The 19,894-nt window shown below is 38.5% G+C and overlaps 2 protein-coding genes across 2 annotated transcripts; both read right to left on the minus strand.

Annotated features, from left to right (window-relative positions):
* Positions 1–7,030: 7,030 nt before the first annotated feature.
* On the minus strand, positions 7,031–7,731 carry LOC101596730 (ubiquitin-conjugating enzyme E2 D3-like). The gene is made up of 2 exons (XM_045149159.1): positions 7,661–7,731; positions 7,031–7,538 (listed from the first exon to the last, which is right to left on the minus strand). The coding sequence occupies exons 1-2, from the start codon at positions 7,729–7,731 to the stop codon at positions 7,109–7,111; spliced, it is 501 nt and encodes a 166-aa protein (XP_045005094.1). The 3' UTR covers positions 7,031–7,108.
* Positions 7,732–15,518: 7,787 nt separating this feature from the next.
* Positions 15,519–18,366, minus strand: C5H1orf141 (chromosome 5 C1orf141 homolog). Its single transcript, XM_004661576.1, has 2 exons — positions 18,196–18,366; positions 15,519–16,097 (listed from the first exon to the last, which is right to left on the minus strand). The coding sequence occupies exons 1-2, from the start codon at positions 18,364–18,366 to the stop codon at positions 15,519–15,521; spliced, it is 750 nt and encodes a 249-aa protein (XP_004661633.1).
* Between the last annotated feature and the right edge of the window lie 1,528 nt (positions 18,367–19,894).

A 19,894-nucleotide genomic window follows, 5' to 3' on the forward strand; every position in this document is an offset into this window, starting at 1 on the left:
AGTCACTTCAACCCAGCCTCATGGCAACTCACACACCAAAAGTGTACTTTATTTTGTAATTTTTGACCCATTATCACTTCCAAGTTATGTCTCTTTTTAGCTGTTAAGTGTACAAGATGAAGAGAAATTTTAGAGAAGGGATACACCTGGAAAATAAGTTTCTTCAACCTCCATATACATGTTTCAAAACTGCTGGGTCCCAAGTCCATTTATAAACTCTAGGGGTGCCAGTATCTGTGCAGCATATTAAAGATACACTATCTGAATAGCTTATAATTCTGCATAAATCAGGTCAAGCAATGTGCTAACCTGCATCAGACTGTGCACTTTAACTGAACATGGCAAAATATTCACTCTTTTGAACTTTACATCATCATTTGATGTCAAACAATGAAGCAAATCCCAACAGTATATAGAAAAACATTTGCATTTACAAAAGATTGTTCCCCATACTGATTAATCCAGGCAGCTAACTCACTGGTTTATGCAACTTTATTGAAGAAAAATAAATCAGGCTACAGCAGCAGCAGCAGCAGAAGAGGCAGCAGCAGCGGTGGACCCAGCAGCAGCAGCTTCAGCTGCTGACAGACCCAGCAGAGGCAGCTTTAGCAGCAGCAGTTCCAGCAGCGGGGATACTGATCTGTAGGGCCACTGTTGCCAGGCTCGGTTGACCTCACAGGAAAAGCCAGTGCCCAGCACCAGAAATCAGAACAGCAGCACGACGACCAGGCAGCAACTTGACTGAGAACAAAATAATCCAAGGTAACTGGGATTGCACCAGGGAAGGGTCTAACTTGGACACAAGCTGACTTGGATCCCTCAACAGACCAGAAATCTTAACCTCAATGTTGATAGAGGATCTGGTTGTTATAATAACTACTCTGGCATACAACTTGGGGCTGTTTTTGATTGGATGGGTATAGTGTTTAGTTAACTTTTAGAATCCACCTGTAATTTATTCCACTCAGCCTACTTGAAGACTCCCATAGCAGGGAAACTCAACCCCTAGGAACACCTTTATGGATACTCTGAGAGTCTTAAGAGCCACACCTAACACCTGAAGCTCCTACCCTGAAAATATATAACATCAAATCAATTGACACAGCTAAGAATACCCAGCTAGCTAGAAAATAGAAGCATTACTTAATCCAAGATGCAAGAATATATACATTATAACACAAGAAACACTAAAAAGCAAGACAATATAAATCCACCTAAAAGTATTAATGCATCAGAAATGACCTCCAGTAAAACGAGTTAGAGGAAATGCCTGAGAAAGATTTAAGAAGAATGATTGTAAATATGTTCAAAGAAGTCAGAGAACAAATCAAAGGAGTCAAAGAAGAACTTAAAGAGGAAATCAAAGGAATCAAAGAAGAGGCAGGACACCAATTTAATGAAATAAAGAAGGCAATACAAGACATAAATAAGGAAATAGAAATGATAAAGAAAAACCAGGGAGAATTACTAGCAATGAAGAACACAGTTAATGAAATAAAAAACTCTGTAGAAAATCTCACCAGTAGAATGGATGAAGGAGAGGACAGAATATCTAAGCTAGAACACCAGGTGGCAGATCTAATACAGTCCAACAAAGAGAAAGACAAACTTATAGAAAAGTATGAGTGGGAATTTCAAGATATTCGGGACACTATGAAAAGATCAAATATAAGAATTCAGGGCATAGTAGAAGAAGAATTCCACTCCAAAGGCATAGTAGGCTTCTTCAACAAAATCATAGAAGAAAATTTCCACCAAATTGGGAAACAGGTGCCAATGCAGATACAGGAAGCCTTTAGAACCCAGGCCAGAAAAAACCTGGAAAGAACTTCTCCTCGCCATATTATAATCAAACTTCCAAACACACACACCAAAGAAAAAAATATTGAAAGCAGTTAGAGAGAAAAATCAAGATACCTACAAAAGCAAGCCCATCAGGATTACAGCAGATTATTCAGCACAAACTTTAAAACCAGAAGGGCTTGGAGTGATATATTCCAAGTTCTGCAAGATAACAACTGTCAACCAAGGTTACTTTAACCTGCAAAGCTATCCATTCAAATAGACAGAGAAATAAGGACATTCCATGACCAAAGCAGGTTAAAGGAGTATTTGAAGACAAAAGGAGCTCTACAGAAAATACTTGATAGAATCCTCCATGCCGAAGAAAAGGAAAAGCACACATATAAGGAACCTAGAAAAAACAAGCAATACTCAAACACTAGGTAACAGAAGAGACCACAAAAAAAATAAAAAAAGGCAAACATAAAAACACACCTTTCAATAATATATCTTAATATCAACGGCCTCAATGCCCCAACTAAAAGACATAGGTTTGTAGATTGGGTTAAAAAGCAGGATCCCACAATTAGTTGTCTCCAAGAAACTCGCCTTTCTACAGAGGATAGACATTATCTTAGGGTGAAAGGTTGGAAGATGGTGTTTCAAGCAAATGGGCCTAGAAAACAAGCAGGGGTTGCTATCCTAATATCAGACAAGGTAGACTTTAGTCCAACATTAGTCAAGAAAGATAAAGGAGGTCACTTTATATTGATTAAGGTCACACTCCAACAGGAGGACATTAAAATCCTACACATATATGCACCTAACATGGGAGCTCCCAAATTCATCAAACAAACACTATTCAAACTAGGGTCACAGATAACACCAAACACAGTGGTGGTGGGTGACTTTAACACCCCACTCTCATCAATTGACAGGTCATCCCAGGAAGAAATAAACAGAGAGGCATCTGGACTAATTGAGGTCATAGAAGGAATGGACCTAACAGATATATACAGGACATTTCATCCAAAGGCTGCAGAATATACACTTTTCAGCAGCATATGGAAAATTCTCTAAAATAGACCATATATTAGGACACAAAGCAAATCTTAACAAACTCAGGAAAATTGAAAGAATTCCTTGGATTCTATCTGACCACAATGGAATTAAACTACAAATCAGTAGCAAGAAAGGCTATAGAGCAACAAAATCATGGAAACTAAATAATACACTACTAAATGATGAATGGGTCAATGAAGAAATCAAGAAGGAAATCAAAAGATTTATAGAGTCAAATGATAATGAGAACACAACATAACAAAATCTCTGGGAAACAATGAAGCAGTTCTAAGAGGTAAATTTATAGCCTTAAGTGCCTATATTAAGAAATTAGAAAGGTCACAAGTAAACGACCTAATGCTTCACCTTAAACCTTGGAAAAAAAAGAATGAGGCAAACTAAAAATCAGTAGACGGGAATAAATCATAAAGATTAGGGCAGAAATTAATGAAATAGAAACAAAAAATATCCAAAGAATTAATGAAACAAAGAGTTGGTTCTTTGAACAGATAGACAAGATTGATAAACCCTTAGCAAATCTGACCAAAAGAAAGAGAGAAGAGACACAAATTAATAAAATCAGAGATGAAAAAGGTAGCATCACAACAGATTGCAAAAAAATTCAAAAAATCATAGGGACATACTATAAAAGTGTATACTCCACAAAGTATGAAAATCTGAAAGAAATGGATGCTTTCCTTGATCTATATGACCTACTAAATTAAATCAAAATGAGATTAATCACTTAAATAGACCTATAACAAATATGGAGATCCGAACAGTTATCAATAATCTCCCAACAAAAAAAAGCCCAGACCCAGATGGATTCACTGCTGAATTTTGCCAGATCTTTAAGGAAGAGCTAACACCATTGCTTCTTAAGCTTTTCCAGGAAATAGAAAAAGAAGGAATTCTACAAAACTCCTTCTATGAGGCCATCACCCTGATACCAAAACCAGGCAAAGATAGAACAAAAGAAGAAAATTACAGGCCAATCTCCCTCATGAACATAGATGCAAAAATTCTCAACAAAATATTGGCAAACAGAATACAAGAATATATCAAAAAGATCATTCACCCTGACCAGGTAGGCTTTATCCCAGAGATGCAGGGATAGTTCAATACACACAAATCTATAAATGTAATACATTATATAAATGGGTTGAAGGACAAAAACCACATGATCATCTCACTGGACGCAGAGAAAGCATTTGACAAAATTCAACATCCCTTCATGATAAAAGTCCTACAGAGACTGGGAATAGAAGGAACATATCTCAGTATAATAAAAGCTATTTATGACAAGCCTACAGCCAACATATTACTAAGTGGGGAAAAACTGGAAGCTTTTCCACCAAAATCAGGAACAAGACAAGGGTGTCCGCTGTCCCCACTTTTATTTAATATAGTTTTGGAAGTCTTAGCCATAGCAATAAGGCAAGAGACACACATAAAAGGGATACAAATTGGAAAAGTAGAAATCAAGTTATCATTATTTGCAGATGACATGATTCTATACATAAAGGACCCTAAAAACTCTACTAGCAAACTGTTAGAGCTGGTCAAAACCTACAGCCATGTAGCAGGATACAAAATAAATACACAGAAATCAGTAGCCTTCATATATGCTAACAACAAACACACAGATGATGAAATCAGAGAATCTCTCCCATTCACAACTGCATCAAAAAAAAAATAAAGTACGTTGGAATAAACCTAACCAAGGAAGTAAAGAATCTCTACAATGAGAACTTTAAAACACTCAAGCGAGAAATTGCAGAAGACACTACAAAGTGGAGAAACATCCCTTGTTCCTGGATTGGAAGAATCAACATTGTGAAAATGGCAATCTTACCAAAAGTAATCTACACATTTAATGCAATCCCTATCAAAATTCCAAAAGCATTCTTCATGGAAATAGAAAAAACAATCCAAAAATTCATTTGGAATCACAAAAAACCTCGAATATCTAAAATAATACTGAGCAACAAAAAAAAGGCTGGTGGTATCACCATACCTGATTTTAACCTATACTACAGAGCCATAGTAACAAAAACAGCATGGTACTGGCACAAAAACAACATGTAGATCAGTGGAACAGAACAGAGGACCCAGATGTAAGCCCAAGTAGCTATAGCCATCTGATATTCGATAAAAATGCCAAAAATACTCATTGGAGAAAAGACAGCCTCTTCAGCAAATGGTTTGGGAAAACTAGATATATATCTGCAGAAGGATGAAAATAGATTCTTCTCTCTTGCCATGCACAAGAATTAAGTCCAAAGGGATTAAAGACCTTAACATCAGACCTGAAACTCTGAAACTGCTAGAGGAAAACGTAGGGGAAACCCTTCAACATATTGGTCTTGGCAATGACTTTCTGAATACAACCCCAATTGCTCAGGCAATAAAACCATAGATTAACCACTGGGACTTCATGAAATTACAAAGATTTTGCACTGCAAAGGACACAATGAAAAAAGCAAAGAGGCAACCTACAGAATGGGAAAAAATCTTCACCAGCTATATATCTGATAGAGGATTAATATCTAGGATATACAAAGAACTCAAGAAGTTAAATAATAAGGAATCAAACAAGCCAATCTAAAAATGGGCTATGGAGCTAAATAGAGTTCTCAAAGAAAGAAATACAAATGGCATATAAGCATCTAAAAAAATGTTCTACGTCACTAGCCGTCAGGGAAATGCAGATGAAAACTACATTGAGATTCCATCTCACTCCTGTCAGATTTGTCACCATCATGAAAACAAATGATCAGAAATGTTGGCAAGGATGTGGAAAAAGAGGAACCCTTCTACACTGCTGGTGGGAATGCAATCTGGCTGCATTGTGGAAATCAGTGTGGAGGTTCCTAAAACAGCTAAAGATTGATCTACCATATGACCCAGCTATAGCACTCCTAGGCATACATCCTAAGGACTCATCTCATTTCCTTAGAAGTACGTGTTCAACCATGTTTATTGCTGCTCAATTTATAATAGCTGGGAAATGGAACCAGCCTAGATGTCCCTCAACTGATGAGTGGATAATGAAGATGGGGCACATTTATACAATGGAGTTCTACTCAGCGGTAAAGAAAAATGAAGTTATTTGCAGAAAAATGGATGGACCTGGAAAGGATTATCCTAAGTGAGGTAACCCAGGCCCAGAAAGCCAAGCACCACATGTTCTCTCTCATATGTGGATCCTAGCTACAGATGACTGGGCTTATGCGTGAGAACGAAAATACTTAGTAGCAGAGGCCAGTAAGTTAAAAAGGAGACTTAAAGGGAAGGGAAAGGAAGGGAGGAGGGTACTTAATAGGCTGGTATTTTATATATGCAAGTACAATGATTGTGGTGAGGAGGTAATATGATGGAGAATGGAATTTCAAAGGATAAAGTGTGGGAGGGGAAATAACATGAGATATTTTTATAATCATGGAAAATGCTAATAAAAATTTTAAAAGAAAAGAAAAATAAATCAATTACTAGCAGAGCTATTAGTTGATCACTATCCATTGACAACTTGCATCATGTATTCAGTGCTATATTAAACAGTGTATTGGAAGATAGATTAACTAATAGCTCCAAGCCTCCTGACAATTTTAAATGAGAATTACCAAAATGTTTTGAGACCCAATTTTGGAATACAAATGGTGTTTGACTTCCAATTTCCATTCTCTGCAAAACAAGAACAGGTCATTCCTTTATTGACATGCATAAGATACATCCCATTTTCTGTTTGGTTGATGCTATAAATTCACACCAATTCTCCAGACACATCAGTTATGAGCATACAGTATATCATGTAACTTCAAATCTCTAACAGTGGAAGCCTTAAAAACCAGAATGGATGCTGCAAGAATGTTTCCTTTGATGTGACAGCATCCATTTCCCTCCCCCTCAGATATGACTTCTTCAGTATGTTAGAGCAGTAAGGAATGGTTTAGTCTCATAACCAAGTCAGAGTGAAGACATTGGCCACATAATACACATGCTCCATTGTTTAAAAAATTTCTGAATCTTGGGCAATTGTTCTCTTGTGACTACTTTACAGTTTCTAAAAGCAGTTATTGTCCAAAGCTGGAAGAACTTGTCTTCTCAGATGAGCATGTGAATGAGTGGAGGGAGGTCAACAAAAAATAAAATTAAAAAAGATGAGGTCTGACAGGGGAGCAGCTCGATAAGAAAATCAAAAAAGGAACAGTAATTTAAAGTTTATTCCAGCTCTAATGCAGGTTATTCTGACTTGAAGGTAGCATCACATGGCATACTTCTGAGTCCATTCCCGAGATCTTCTGTTGTACTTATCTCTGTCTGTTTTATAGATCCGTGCAATCTCTGGCACTAGGGGGTCATCTGGGTTTGGATCACATAGCAGTGAACAAATGGATAAAAGAACTTTAGAAATAGTTAAAGCAAGAGAACACTGTGATCTTAGAATATCAAGACAAATGCTGCCATTACTGTTAATATTTGGATGATAAATCCTTGTTGTAAATGCAACCTTAGGTGGTTTGAAGGGGTAGTCTGTAGGAAAATGAATTGTCAAAAAGAATACACCACCATGATATAGACTGTCATTAGGTCCCATAATTGTGGCTTGCCAATGAAACACATCATCCCCAACTGGACCTGCAGAACATTGTGCTGGAGGGTCATGGGCCAAATCACTAACTTCTTTATTTAATCTGTTTCAGTGCCATAGTTTGTGCTTCTTGCCTGGGTCCTCATTGTCTCCACGAGTGCTCAAAGGTCCGGCCCAAACTCCGGATTATCCAGGCAATGAGGAAGGATTGTCTTTTGGTCTCACAATGGCTCTACCAGACACAGGTGCCTTAGGGGGAAGGTAATGGAAGCGGCAGCTGCGTGGTTGGGCCCCATGCCCCTACCCTTCAGTTGGAGAAGGGTTCATTTCTTGACCCACCCTGTTAAGTTATGTCTTTTGATGAGTGAGTTAATACCATTAATATTTAAGATTATAACTGTGAATTTTGATTTAATCCCTGCCATGATGAGGTGCTTCAGGGTTTTGGTGCTTTTTTGTGTTTTGTACTTTTTTGAACCTGGTCTAGTTTTGAATATTGTGATCTTCTTCTTGTTGGCTTTTGAGACTGGTTGTTTAACTCTTCTGCATGGAGTAATCCCTAAAGTATTCTCTGTAGGTTTGGCTTTGTGTTCATATAATCATAGAATTGACTTTTTTCACAGAAAGTTTTCCTTTCACCATCTATTATGAGGGATACTTTTGCTGGGTAGAGTAGCTTGGGTTGCAAGCCATAGATTTTTAGACTTTGAGTAATTCCATTCCAGGCCCTTTTAGCTTTCAGGGTTTCCACTGAGCAATCTGAGGTAATTCTGATGGGATTGTCTTTGTATGTAGTGAGTTGTTTCTCTCATGTTGTTTTTAGCAATCTCTCTTTGTTTTCGTTGTTAAGAGTTTTAGGTATGATGTGCTTTATAGAGTTTCTTCTTTGCACCTGTCTGTTTGGTCTTATGTGGGCTTCTTAATCCTGGATGGACCTCTCTTTTGGATGATTCATAAAATTTTCTTCAAAAATTTTGTTGAATATGTTCTCTATGCCTCTGGCCTGGATTTTCTTTCCTTCTGGTACACCCATGATTCAGATATTTGGTCATTTTGGGGTATCTGACAGTTACCTCATTTTCTTTTCACTTGATATTCTGAACATAGAAAAGTTTTTGGCCTCTTGAACAATTTCTTCTGTCTTGTTTTCCTGGTCAATGGTCCTGTCTTTCACATGAGTAACTATGTTGGTGAGAGAGGTTTATATAATTTCTATTTGATTTTTGTTTTCTGTTGTGTTATTTTATATCATGTCCATATCTTTTTTGAGGTACGATTTCAATTTGAGTTCTGATTTTCTTGATGCTTCCTGGAATTTCTTCTTGCATTTGATCATTTCTCCATTAAGCTTAGCCAACTATTTGTTGAGATCTTCCATTTCTTTTTTCTTTAAAAAATTTTTTTTGTTTATTTTTATTTACTTATTTGAGAGTGATAGACAGAAAGACAGAGAAAGAGGCAGAGAGAGAGAATGGATGGGCCAGGGCCTCCAGCCACTGCAAATGAACTCCAGACACGTGTGTCCCCTTGTGCATCTGGCTAATGTGGGTCCTGGGGAATGGAGCCTTGAACCAGAGTCCTTGGGCTTCACAGGCAACTGGCTAATGTCATATGTGATGGAGGAACTTCTGGGATTCATTCTCTTCAGATGGTCTTCATACATTTTACAAACACCCTCCATGCACTCATTCACAGAGTCCTAGTCAGCATAAGTTCTGTGTTCTAGTCTTTTGGTAGGTTGTACTAGCAAATGCTGTGAGATATTGCATCAAACACTTTGCTGCAGCTGCCACTGACACTGACACTACCACCACACACCCGTTCACATCTCTTTTGAGGGTTCTAATGTTTTATTCAATCAAGTTAAGCCTACTGTCAAAAGCTGAATGCTCTAAGAGATGATTCTGTTCAATTTCATTGATATGATTGTTGGTTCTTTGATGGTTTGCTTCTAAGTTCAGTGATTCTTTTTTTTTTTAAAGATTTATTTTTATTTATTTATTAGAGACAGAAGGAGAGAGAGAGAGAGAGAATGGGTGTGCCAGGGCCTCTAGCCACTGCAAACAAACTCCAGATGCATGCGACACCATGTGTATCTGGCTTATGTGGGACCTGAAGAATCGAACCTGGGTCCTTAGGCTTCACAGAAAAATGCCTTAACCCCTAAGCCATCTCTCCAGCCTGAGAGATGGATTTTGATGCTCAGTTAGCTTCCCACTTCCCGCCCTTTTTGTTTGTTTTGGATAAACAAGTTCATTTGTAAATTTAGTCAACATACATAATTGACCTAAAAAATTCAATAAGATAAATTTAAAAACCACTTGGTAGGCCATCTCTATAAAAGGGATTTCCCCAGGACAGTAACCAGATGTAACCCTGACCCCATGCCATCTTCTTTTTCTCTTTTCACAATTTTTGTTAACATTTTCCATGATTACAAAAAATATCCCATGGTAATAACCTCCCTCCCCCACACCTGGACTTTCCCCTTTGAAATTCTATTTTGCATCATATTACCTCTCCATCTCAATCATTGTACTTACATATATACAATACCAACCTATTAAGTACCCTCCTCCCTTCCTTTCTCTTCCCTTTATATCTCTTTTTTAACATACTGGCCTCTGCTACTAAGTATTTTCCTTCTCACACAGAAGCCCAATCATCTGCAGCTAGGATCCACATATGAGGAAGAACATATGGTGCTTGGCTTTCTGGGCCTGGGTTACCTCACTTAGGATAATCCTTTCCAGGTCCATCCATTTTTCTGCAAATAACTTCATTTTTCTTTACCGCTGAGTAGAACTCCATTGTATAAATGTGCCCCATCTTCATTATCCACTCATCAGTTGAGGGACATCTAGGCTGGTTCCATTTCCCAGCTATTATAAATTGAGCAGCAATAAACATGGTTGAACACGTACTTCTAAGGAAATGAGATGAGTCCTTAGGATATATGCCTAGGAGTGCTATAGCTGGGTCATATGATAGATCAATCTTTAGCTGTTTTAGGAACCTCCACACTGATTTCCACAATGGCTGGACCAGATTGCATTCCCACCAACAGTGTAGAAAGGCTCCTTTTTTTTCATTATCCCCACCAACATTTCTGATCATTTGTTTTCATGATGGTGGACAATCTGACAGGAGATGGAATCTCAATGTAGTTTTCATCTGCATTTCCCTGATGACTAGTGACATAGAACATTTTTTTAGATGTTTATATGCCATTCGTATTTCTTTCTTTGAGAACTTTCTATTTAGCTCCATAGCCCATTTTTTGATTGGCTTGTTTGATTCCTTATTATTTAACTTCTTGAGTTCTTTGTATATCCTAGATATTAATCCTCTACCAGATATATAGCTGGTGAAGATTTTTTCCCATTCTGTAGGTTGCCTCTTTGCTTTTTTCACTGTGTCCTTTGAAGTGCAAAATCTTTGTAATTTCATGAGTGATTAATCTGTGGTTTTATTGCCTGAGCAATTGGGGTTGTATTCAGAAAGTCATTGCCAAGACCAATATGTTGAAGGGTTTCCCCTACGTCTTCCTCTAGCAGTTTCAGAGTTTCAGGTCTGATGTTAAGGTCTTTAATCCCTTTGGACTTAATTCTTGTGCATGGAGAAAGAGAAGGATCTATTTTCATCCTTCTGCAGATATATATCTGGTTTTCCCAACACCATTTGCTGAAGAGGCTATCTTTTCTCCAATGAGTATTTTTGGCATTTTTATCAAATATCAGGTGGCTATAGCTACCTGGACTTACATATGGGTCCTCTATTCTGTCCCATTCATCTACATGTCTGTTTTTGTGCCAGTACCATGCTGTTTTTGTTACTATGGCTCTGTAGTATAGGTTAAAATCAGGTATGGTGATACCACTAGCCTTATTTTTGTTGCTCAGTATTATTTTAGGTATTTGAGTTTTTTTGTGATTCCAAATGAATTTTTGGATTGTTTTTTTCAATTTCCATGAAGAATGCCTTTGGAATTGTGATAGGAATTGCATTAAATGTGTAGATTGATTTTGGTAAGATTGCCATTTTCACAATATTGATTCTTCCAATCCAGGAACAGGGGATGTTTCTCCACTTCCTAGTGTCTTCTGCAATTTCTCACTTGAGTGTTTTAAAGTTCTTATTGTAGAGATTCTTTACCTCATTGGTTAGGTTTATTCCAAGGTACTTTATTATTTTTTTTTTTTGATGCAATTGTGAATGGGAGTGATTCTCTGATTTCATCCTCTGTGTGTTTTTTGTTAGCATATATGAAGGCTACTGATTTCTGTGTATTTATTTTGTATCCTGCTACATGGCTGTAGGTTTTTATCAGCTCTAAAAGTTTGCCATTATTATTATTATTATTATTATTATTATTATTTGGTTTTATTGATGTAGGGTCTCACTCTAGCCCTGGCTGACCTGGAATTCACTATGGAGTCTCAGGGTGGCCTCAAACTCACAGTGATCCTCCAACTTCTGCTTACTGAGTGCTGGGATTGAAGGCATGTGCCACCATGCCCGGCTTTCATTTATTTTTATTTTTAAAGTATTTTATTTACTTATTTGCAAGTAGAGTGATACAGACAAGTGGAGAGGGACACATAGAGAATGGATGCATCTCCAGCCACTGCAAATGAACTCCAGATGCATGTGCCTCTTTGTGCATCTGGCTCACATGGTTACTGGGGAATTGAACCCAGGAAGCTAGGCTCTAGAGGCAAGCCTGTATCTGGATTGCAGTAGCCTGAGGCCCTGGTATGCCAATTCTCTCCTGCCCTGAGCTGGGAGTTTTTATGGGATTCTATTCATACAGAATCCCATAAAAAAAGCATGAGGAGTCACATGACTGGCCACAGCTAGTAAACTAACTGCCTTTTGCAGGGTATAAGGAGGCATTTGTCTTGTTTGGGTGAAGTGCCATGAGGTAGCTGCCTGTGATGCTTAAAACTGGCTGCTGCTGACTGGTTGAAACTCAGCCATTAAAATTCAACTGGAAGAGAAATTGCCGGCTTAGGTTCTACCTTCTCACAACCCTCTGCTCCTCACTATGAAGCTGCTCTTATGGAGATCCTCAGGCAGATGACATTGTTTTGTGTTTTCAGACAGTCTTACACTTTAGCTTGGCTTGGTCTCAGGCTCATGAGCTTTCCCACTTCAGCCTGCAAAGTGCTGAGACTGCAGTATTAGTGACTTTTGCTGTTCCCTCCCTCCCTCTCTTTCTCTCTCTCTCTCTCTTTCTTTCTTTCTCTCCCTTCCTTCCTTCCTTCCTTCTTTCTTCTTTTTCTCTATTTTTTGTTTCTTGTTCTCTCCTTCCACTCTTTTTTGTCACAAGGTGACAGGCCTAGATTTCAAGTCACTTTTTTTTTTTTTTTTTACTAGTAGTTGTGGGGCAATTGAGCTAAGTAGTGAATACTAAACCTAGGGCCCATGCATTCTCAGCAAGAACTCTGAGAATGACCTACATTCTCAGCCTTAGTGCCTTCTTAGCAGATAAGGCTCAGAAGCACAGGCACAGTCAAGCCAAACCACAGTGCAAGCCCTCCATTTATTGTTCTAATGTCTGAATACCATACTAGGTTCAGTGCTCAATTTAGAGGAAATTGGCGTGAATGATTCCTGAGGACATCTTCTAAGAAATTATATTAGAGAAACCTATGAGAAAATGGTTAGAAAGAGAATTTTTATTGAATGCTACAATGCTCAAAACACTAGGCATTATTTAATTCTGAAAATAATATTGTATTACTACAGCATTGCTGTCCCCATCCTGAGTGGGAATAACAGTCAACCGAAACCTGCTCTGTTCTGCGATCTACACTTCTTTCTCTTATGCTGAGTGCCAGGGAAAAATCTCCTTGTTCCCTATGTTCTTACTGGATTTCTTATGTTAGTGCTTTAACATTGTTTGTGTTTTCTTTCTCCCTAGAAGAAGGGGAGATAAGAAAAAGTTTTGCTTTGCAGTGAGCCTGAAAGGAGGGCATATAGGGAGGATGAATGACATCTAGAAATAACAGGGTAGAGAGGAGATGAGTGAGCTGTCACAGCTTTACCACCTCTACAGCCAGTTCCAGAAGAAGGAACAAGCTCTTGTTCTGCCTCCTCTGTAGCTGAGCCAGCTGCCTTCCTGCCCTGGATGGCTACATGCTCCTAAAGCCATCCTTTCCCTAAATGGTTTAAAGTCAACTGGAATGAACACAAACCCTGGAGACTGAAAACTGCTTTGCTAAACTCATCTTTTTTTAATCATTGTAATTACAGATTGTTGCTTTTTATTTTCACATAAATTTTCTGCAACAAAATTACAAGTTAAACAGTAGGATAATGTTGGAATTTACCACTACGAACTTTATTTTTTTGTCAAGCTGAGTCTTGTGTATGCTAGAAATGTGTTCTGTTGAACTTCTAGCCATCTGCCCTCAAAGATTATTATTTTTCACCTGTGTATGCATGTAGCATATATGTGCAGGTACATGTGGGTGTGCGCTTGTGTGAAGGTTAGGAGTTGACATGCATGTCTTCCTTCATCACTCTCCACTTTATCTACTAATGCAGGTATCCCATGGGAACCCAGAGCTTTCTGATTCAGCTGTCTACCTAGCCAGCTTGCCAGTGCACTCACTTTCTGGTGTTACAGGTGCACGCAATCATATCCCCCCTGCACTGGCATGGATCCTAGGGCTACAAACTCCAGTTTTCACACTTGTAAAGCAAGTACCTTATCCACCAAGACATCTCCCCAGCCTCAAAGATTACTAGTATGTGAAATACATTTGGGATTCTAAAAAATGCATTACAAATAGACTTTTGAAATGCAACTTGTTTCTAAGATCATATATTACATGTATCAATAGAGTCTGTGTGATGTGGTGTGTTATTTTTGGTGAATGCAGATGTGTACACTATGGGCATGTACACACACCAGAAAACTCTAGGTGCCCTTCTCTATGGCTGAACCATCTATTTCCTTAAGACAAGGCCTGGCCCTCAATGCTAACCTGCCATTTTGTTTTCTCTAGTTAGTGAGCCCCAGCATTTCTCCAGTCTCTGCTCACCTCCACATTGGGGTTACAGATATGTGTGACCAAGCCCAGCTTCTTCTTTTATTTTGTATATTTTATTTATTTATTTATTTATTTAAGAGAGGGAGGAAGACCGAGAGGCAAGCAGATAGAGAGAATGGGCACAGTAGGGCCTCTAGCTACTACAAATGAACTCCAGATACATGTGCCCCTTTGTACACCTGGCTTATATAGATACTGGGAAAATCAAATTGAATCCTTAGGCTTTGCAGGTAAGAACCTCAACTGCTCAGCCATTTCTCCAGCCTATGCCCAGCTTCTTATGTAGGCTGTGGAGTACTCAAACTCATGCAGTCTCAAGCCCTCCCATTTTTAAGTGAAAAGTACTCAGAATTGCAGAGCCATCTCTCCAAATCATAATAATATATTTCAAAATATTCAAGATGATAACATTTGCTACCAAAATTATTTAACTTACTAAGTATAAGCTATTCTTTTAAGTTATTTAACAACTCAGAAAAATACTAAAATTATACTTAGACAAAATAATACAGTGACAAAGACCCAACATCTCTAACAGAAAAGCTACTCAATATTATATAAAGCCTTTTTAATTGCATGCATTACCCATTAATGGAATTTTCCATATTCTCTAAAATGCTGATCTATGATTAACACCATATACATTAAATTGCAGGTACATTTGTCTTTTTAGATATTCAATCATAGAACAAGGTTGTTGGTGTTATTTGGCTCCAACAGAAAATTTCCACTGGGTTTATGCTGTTCTTGGTACTAAGTCAGGCTGCTGAGCAAAGAGGGTGACTGATAATCTAGCTGAGACAAGTTATAACAAGTTCCTCTTGTTGATATTCATTTTTCTAATTTTGTGCTGTTATGAGATAATAGGACTGCTTGATCTTGAACAGACTACTGTTGATACACGTGGCCTTCTTATTCATCAGAACCATACTGTAAGAATTTCTTCTGTGGTCTTTGGACTTGGTTACTTGTTTCTTGTTTCTTGTTACCCAGATACTGCTATCTAGATGCCATTTTATGAGTCATTTCATTTCACCTGGCAAGTTTAACAAATTATCTAATGGGGTTACATTATTTAATTTACGTACTTCAAGTATATTTTTTAAAGGCTTTGGACAACATTTGACTGGCAAGACACAGAATTTGGGTGCATTTCTTGGTTTCACCATCAAAAACATTCTTCCAGATTCACCCGGGTTAGTTCTCTTTTCTTGAATAATGGTTTTATCAAAGTAGCTCTCAAAGTTTTTTGCAAGACTGGACAAAGAGTGAGATAATGTATAAAGTCTACTCCAAGGTCTCTTTTCTGAATTTTGAACAGTAGCTTTCTTCACTTTGTCCTTTACAGTTCTATGGATCCTTTCACACAACATTGTTTGGATGTCTTTCCTCCATGCTGCAGGCATCAGAGTTCTTTTGGGTTTAGAAAGAGTTCTTGGTTGATCACTGATTAAAGATTTGAAGATTGCACAGTTTCTTTCTAAAACAAAATTTTTTCTTTTATATGTGAAAAGATGAGGTATAAACCTACATTTTCTCAAAAGCCACATTAGTATATATCTTGTGTCATGGAATATTATGGGCTTTGTGTCCTGCTGCTTCTCCTGTGGATTAAAAAATAGAGCATTCAGTCACCAGCCTAGTGAGGTAATATCATGGCCTATATTTTGAAACATGAAAATAAAATTGTAAGATATCCTGAAATTACTACAGAGAGGTAAGTGATATGAGCAATAGTAGTATCCAAATATATGAAATGAGGTTCTTGTATGTGACATACTACCTTCTTTTCTTCATATCTTAGAAATTTGCTAGGTACAAAAATCTGAAATTTTGCTGGGCGTGGTGGCACATGCCTTTAATTCTAGCACTTGGGAGGCAGAGGTAGGAGGATAGGCTAGAGTGATACCCTACCTCAAAAAAACAAAACAAAACAAAAAATCTGAAATTTCGGTTTTCTTAAATCCTTTTTGAAATAAGGTGGGATATGCAGAGATAAGTACATGTTTTAAATGTGTGTCAGAGACCACCACCCTATCTGCAATTGTGCTGGCAGCAGCTTGACTGTGCAAAGCACCTTTTAAGTCAATAATGTTCATTACGACAAAAACAAAGAACATATGTGGATGCAACTTTGGGATATAGTGCCTCTTTCTCCCAGGCTGATAAGGACTTTGTCCATGCAGCTGCAGGTTGCAAAGCTCTACTGGCAAACTTCCTTCTTTCTCTGTAAACATCTGCTTTGTCCCAAAATAACATAGTAGTCTTCGGATAATGTACTCCTATAAAAATCTATGTTAATAGTTAATAATTAATGAACTTTCTCAAGCTGAATAATAAAAACATAGTGGGCTATGACTCCAGGCTTCTGTCCTCTGAGGTAGAGTCCCTTGGTGTCCTCACTTTCATATTAGCCAAAGTTTATAGTGTATTTATTTAAACCATGCTGTCTCCCCTGTACCCTGATGTTCAGGTAATAGCAAATGTGTAGGGCATTGTAAATGGAAAAGAAGAGAGTTGGTAGGAGGCAGTACTGTGCTACCATCTCTTAGGTATCTGTACTCTAGAAATAAAAGTGCATGCAAATAATAAAGCAGATTGGGTAAGAGATCCTAAGGGCATCAATTCAAGCCATGATGACCATGAATGGTTCTCCTAGTACAGAATTAAGAAAAATTAAAATTTTTTCTATTATGTTAACTTACTGTTGTAACTAAATACTTAGCATAATATTGGCACATTAAAAGTGCTTAACATACTTGAATAAAATGGTCAAAGTACTGGATAGATAGAAAAGCAGAACATTCATTGTCACAATAATAGCGAACTTTGTAAGAGGAACATTTTAAGCCCCCCCCCCCCAACTTCTACAGCTAGTTAGCACAATATCTACTTCTTGATCTCTGTTTTATGAAAAGATTAATTTCCAAAGAAACTGGGGAAATGTGCATAGTACTATAATTTACTTTGTAAACTTTAAAAAATGTTTATTTACAAGTAGAGAGAGATAGAAGAGAGATGGCCTCTAGCCATTGCAAACAACTCCAGACATATATGCCACTTTCTGCATCTGGTTTTACTGGTGTACTGGGTACTTGAACCAGGGTTGTTACACTTTGCAGGCAAGTGCCTTAACTGCAAAGCATCTCTCTAGCTCTACTCTGTAAGTTTTCACCAATAATTATTACTTAAAAATATACAACTTGTGAAATAAGAAATTTGATTCATAAATATGTTCTTCCTTAAAGGCTGACCAAAGACTGGCATTGCAACCCATTTCTGATGGCAATGTTATTGATTTAGCCACAGTGCAAAAGTTTGGTAAATTTTCTGCCTCATAAATCCATGTTGCTAATAGGAAGAGACAGAAACTATTTTTACCAGCCTCCCTGGCATTAGACCTAGACTCTGCTAATGAGATACATCTATGAAAGGCCTCAGTTCAAGAGAGACCATGAAAGAACAGGGGTTGTAAAAACTACTCCACTGAGCATGGGAGAAGCAAAAGGTCTTGCAGAGTGTATATCCTCCCCAGCACCAGAGTTGTTAACCATGACCTGTGACAGTAGCTTGAGCCCCAGCTCCGGTCTGGAGCTATATGGGGTGATTCTAGACAAGATAACTTTACTGACATATTGTCACTTTAGCCTACATGCAGGCTTGTAGTTGGCATATTTACACAACAGTAGTAGACCTTACCACAGGAGAAGTTCCCGCCTTTGCTGGAACAATGTTGATTATCTTGGCATTTGGAGCTCTCAGTTCATCCTCCAAGCACAAGGGGAGCAATCTGTCCTTTCTTACTGGACAATGTTCACTTAGTTGATAATTTCTGATCAACTTATTTTCTTTTGAATTAAAATCATTCATCTCTAGGAATTTCCTTCTGAAAATGAGACAGTGTATAGTGTATAGTGAGGATTTCAGCTGTCAGTTCTACTCTGCCTCCCCAACCCTGGCCCAGACATCACTGTCAACAACCCTACTAGTGATGCAGATGCCAACCTGCTAAGACCATCCTTTCTTGCCTGGCTTGGGGAAGAAAACTGCAAGAGCAGGGGTGAAGCCAGGAAGGTACTTGGGTTTTTGCGTGGGAAGTATGTTAATGGAGACTGTGGAGAACACCAGGGTAGAGGGTCATTGCCAGAGGCTTTGCTGGATCTTTGTAGGGCAGCCTGTAATAGAAGAGGCCTCAGTCTCATTAAGAGAAGCAGCAATGTGATCAGACAGAAAGAAGGTAAAGTTTCATCCCAGGTCTTCTTGGTTCACATGGGATGTGAGTGTTGGCTTGCCTAGTGGCTTGTCATTGCAAGGCATAAGGTGTTTTGGAGCACAAATTTGGTTAAAATGAGGTCGACAGCCTCATCCAGAGAGGACAATGGCAGAGATCAGAGTCTCAGAGGGTCTATCACACCATTGAGTTCCAGGAGTGGAGTTGTACTAGGTTCAGGGAAACAGACCACAAATTCATGAGCCCTAGATGTAATCATCCACAGAACTCTCCAGTGGGGAACCTGTTATCACCAGCCATGGCTGTAGTGCAAGGGAGGCTTGGTCAGTTCCCTTTCATGTACTAACACAAAGTGCATTAAGCCACTCGTATGCTCCTCAGATACTATCTTGGTAAGAATCAGAAAGATGAGTGAAACCTTATGACAATGTTGCTCTAAACAAAGGTTCAAGTACATATGGGATAAAGAGGGTTCTGTCTTTAATGTACAGAAGCTCTCATTAGAAAGATCATGAGAAAGATCAGAACTTGACTTCCAGGTAAGATGGTGGCTTAGGAGCCATGCCAAACCAGCCTAGGGATAGATTTAAGCAAAACCCCAGCAAAATACACTCTTCTTCTGAAAAGGGAAGGAGTATAGATTATTCTTAGACACAGCAGAGAAGCTGAAGAGACCAAGACCCAATATAAAGGAGGAAAATGGCCAGAGTCCCACTGAGGTGATCGTGGCCCACAGTCCACACATGCCCATCCAGGGCAGTCCTGCCAGGTATGCCAGGCAGTGGTGGTGGTGGCAGCAGCAGCTGCAGAGACCAAACAAGAGATTTTTCATCCCCATCAGCCTTCTTGCAAAGTTAAGAAATCTGAAGGAAAGATAGCTGAGATCAACTAAAGAGTTACTGAAAATACGAGCAACTCCAGAAGTCTGAACTCTCCCATACCCCACGATCAGAACTGCAAACCTCCAGCATTCAGCCCCCAGTGGCAGCACATCCAGCAGAGCTGATCAGAGGAAAAGCTGCACAGCATAACATGGAGGGATCAAGGTGTGCATTCAGTATTGGTAAGATTGGAAGCCACCCCAAAAAGTAATGAGGCTGACTGACAAAAAAAAAAAAAAAAAAGAAAGAAAAGAAAAGAAAACAGTCCTGCAAGAGCTAATCTCTC

Source organism: Jaculus jaculus, chromosome 5, assembly GCF_020740685.1.
Source record: "Jaculus jaculus isolate mJacJac1 chromosome 5, mJacJac1.mat.Y.cur, whole genome shotgun sequence".
Lineage (NCBI taxonomy): Eukaryota > Metazoa > Chordata > Mammalia > Rodentia > Dipodidae > Jaculus > Jaculus jaculus.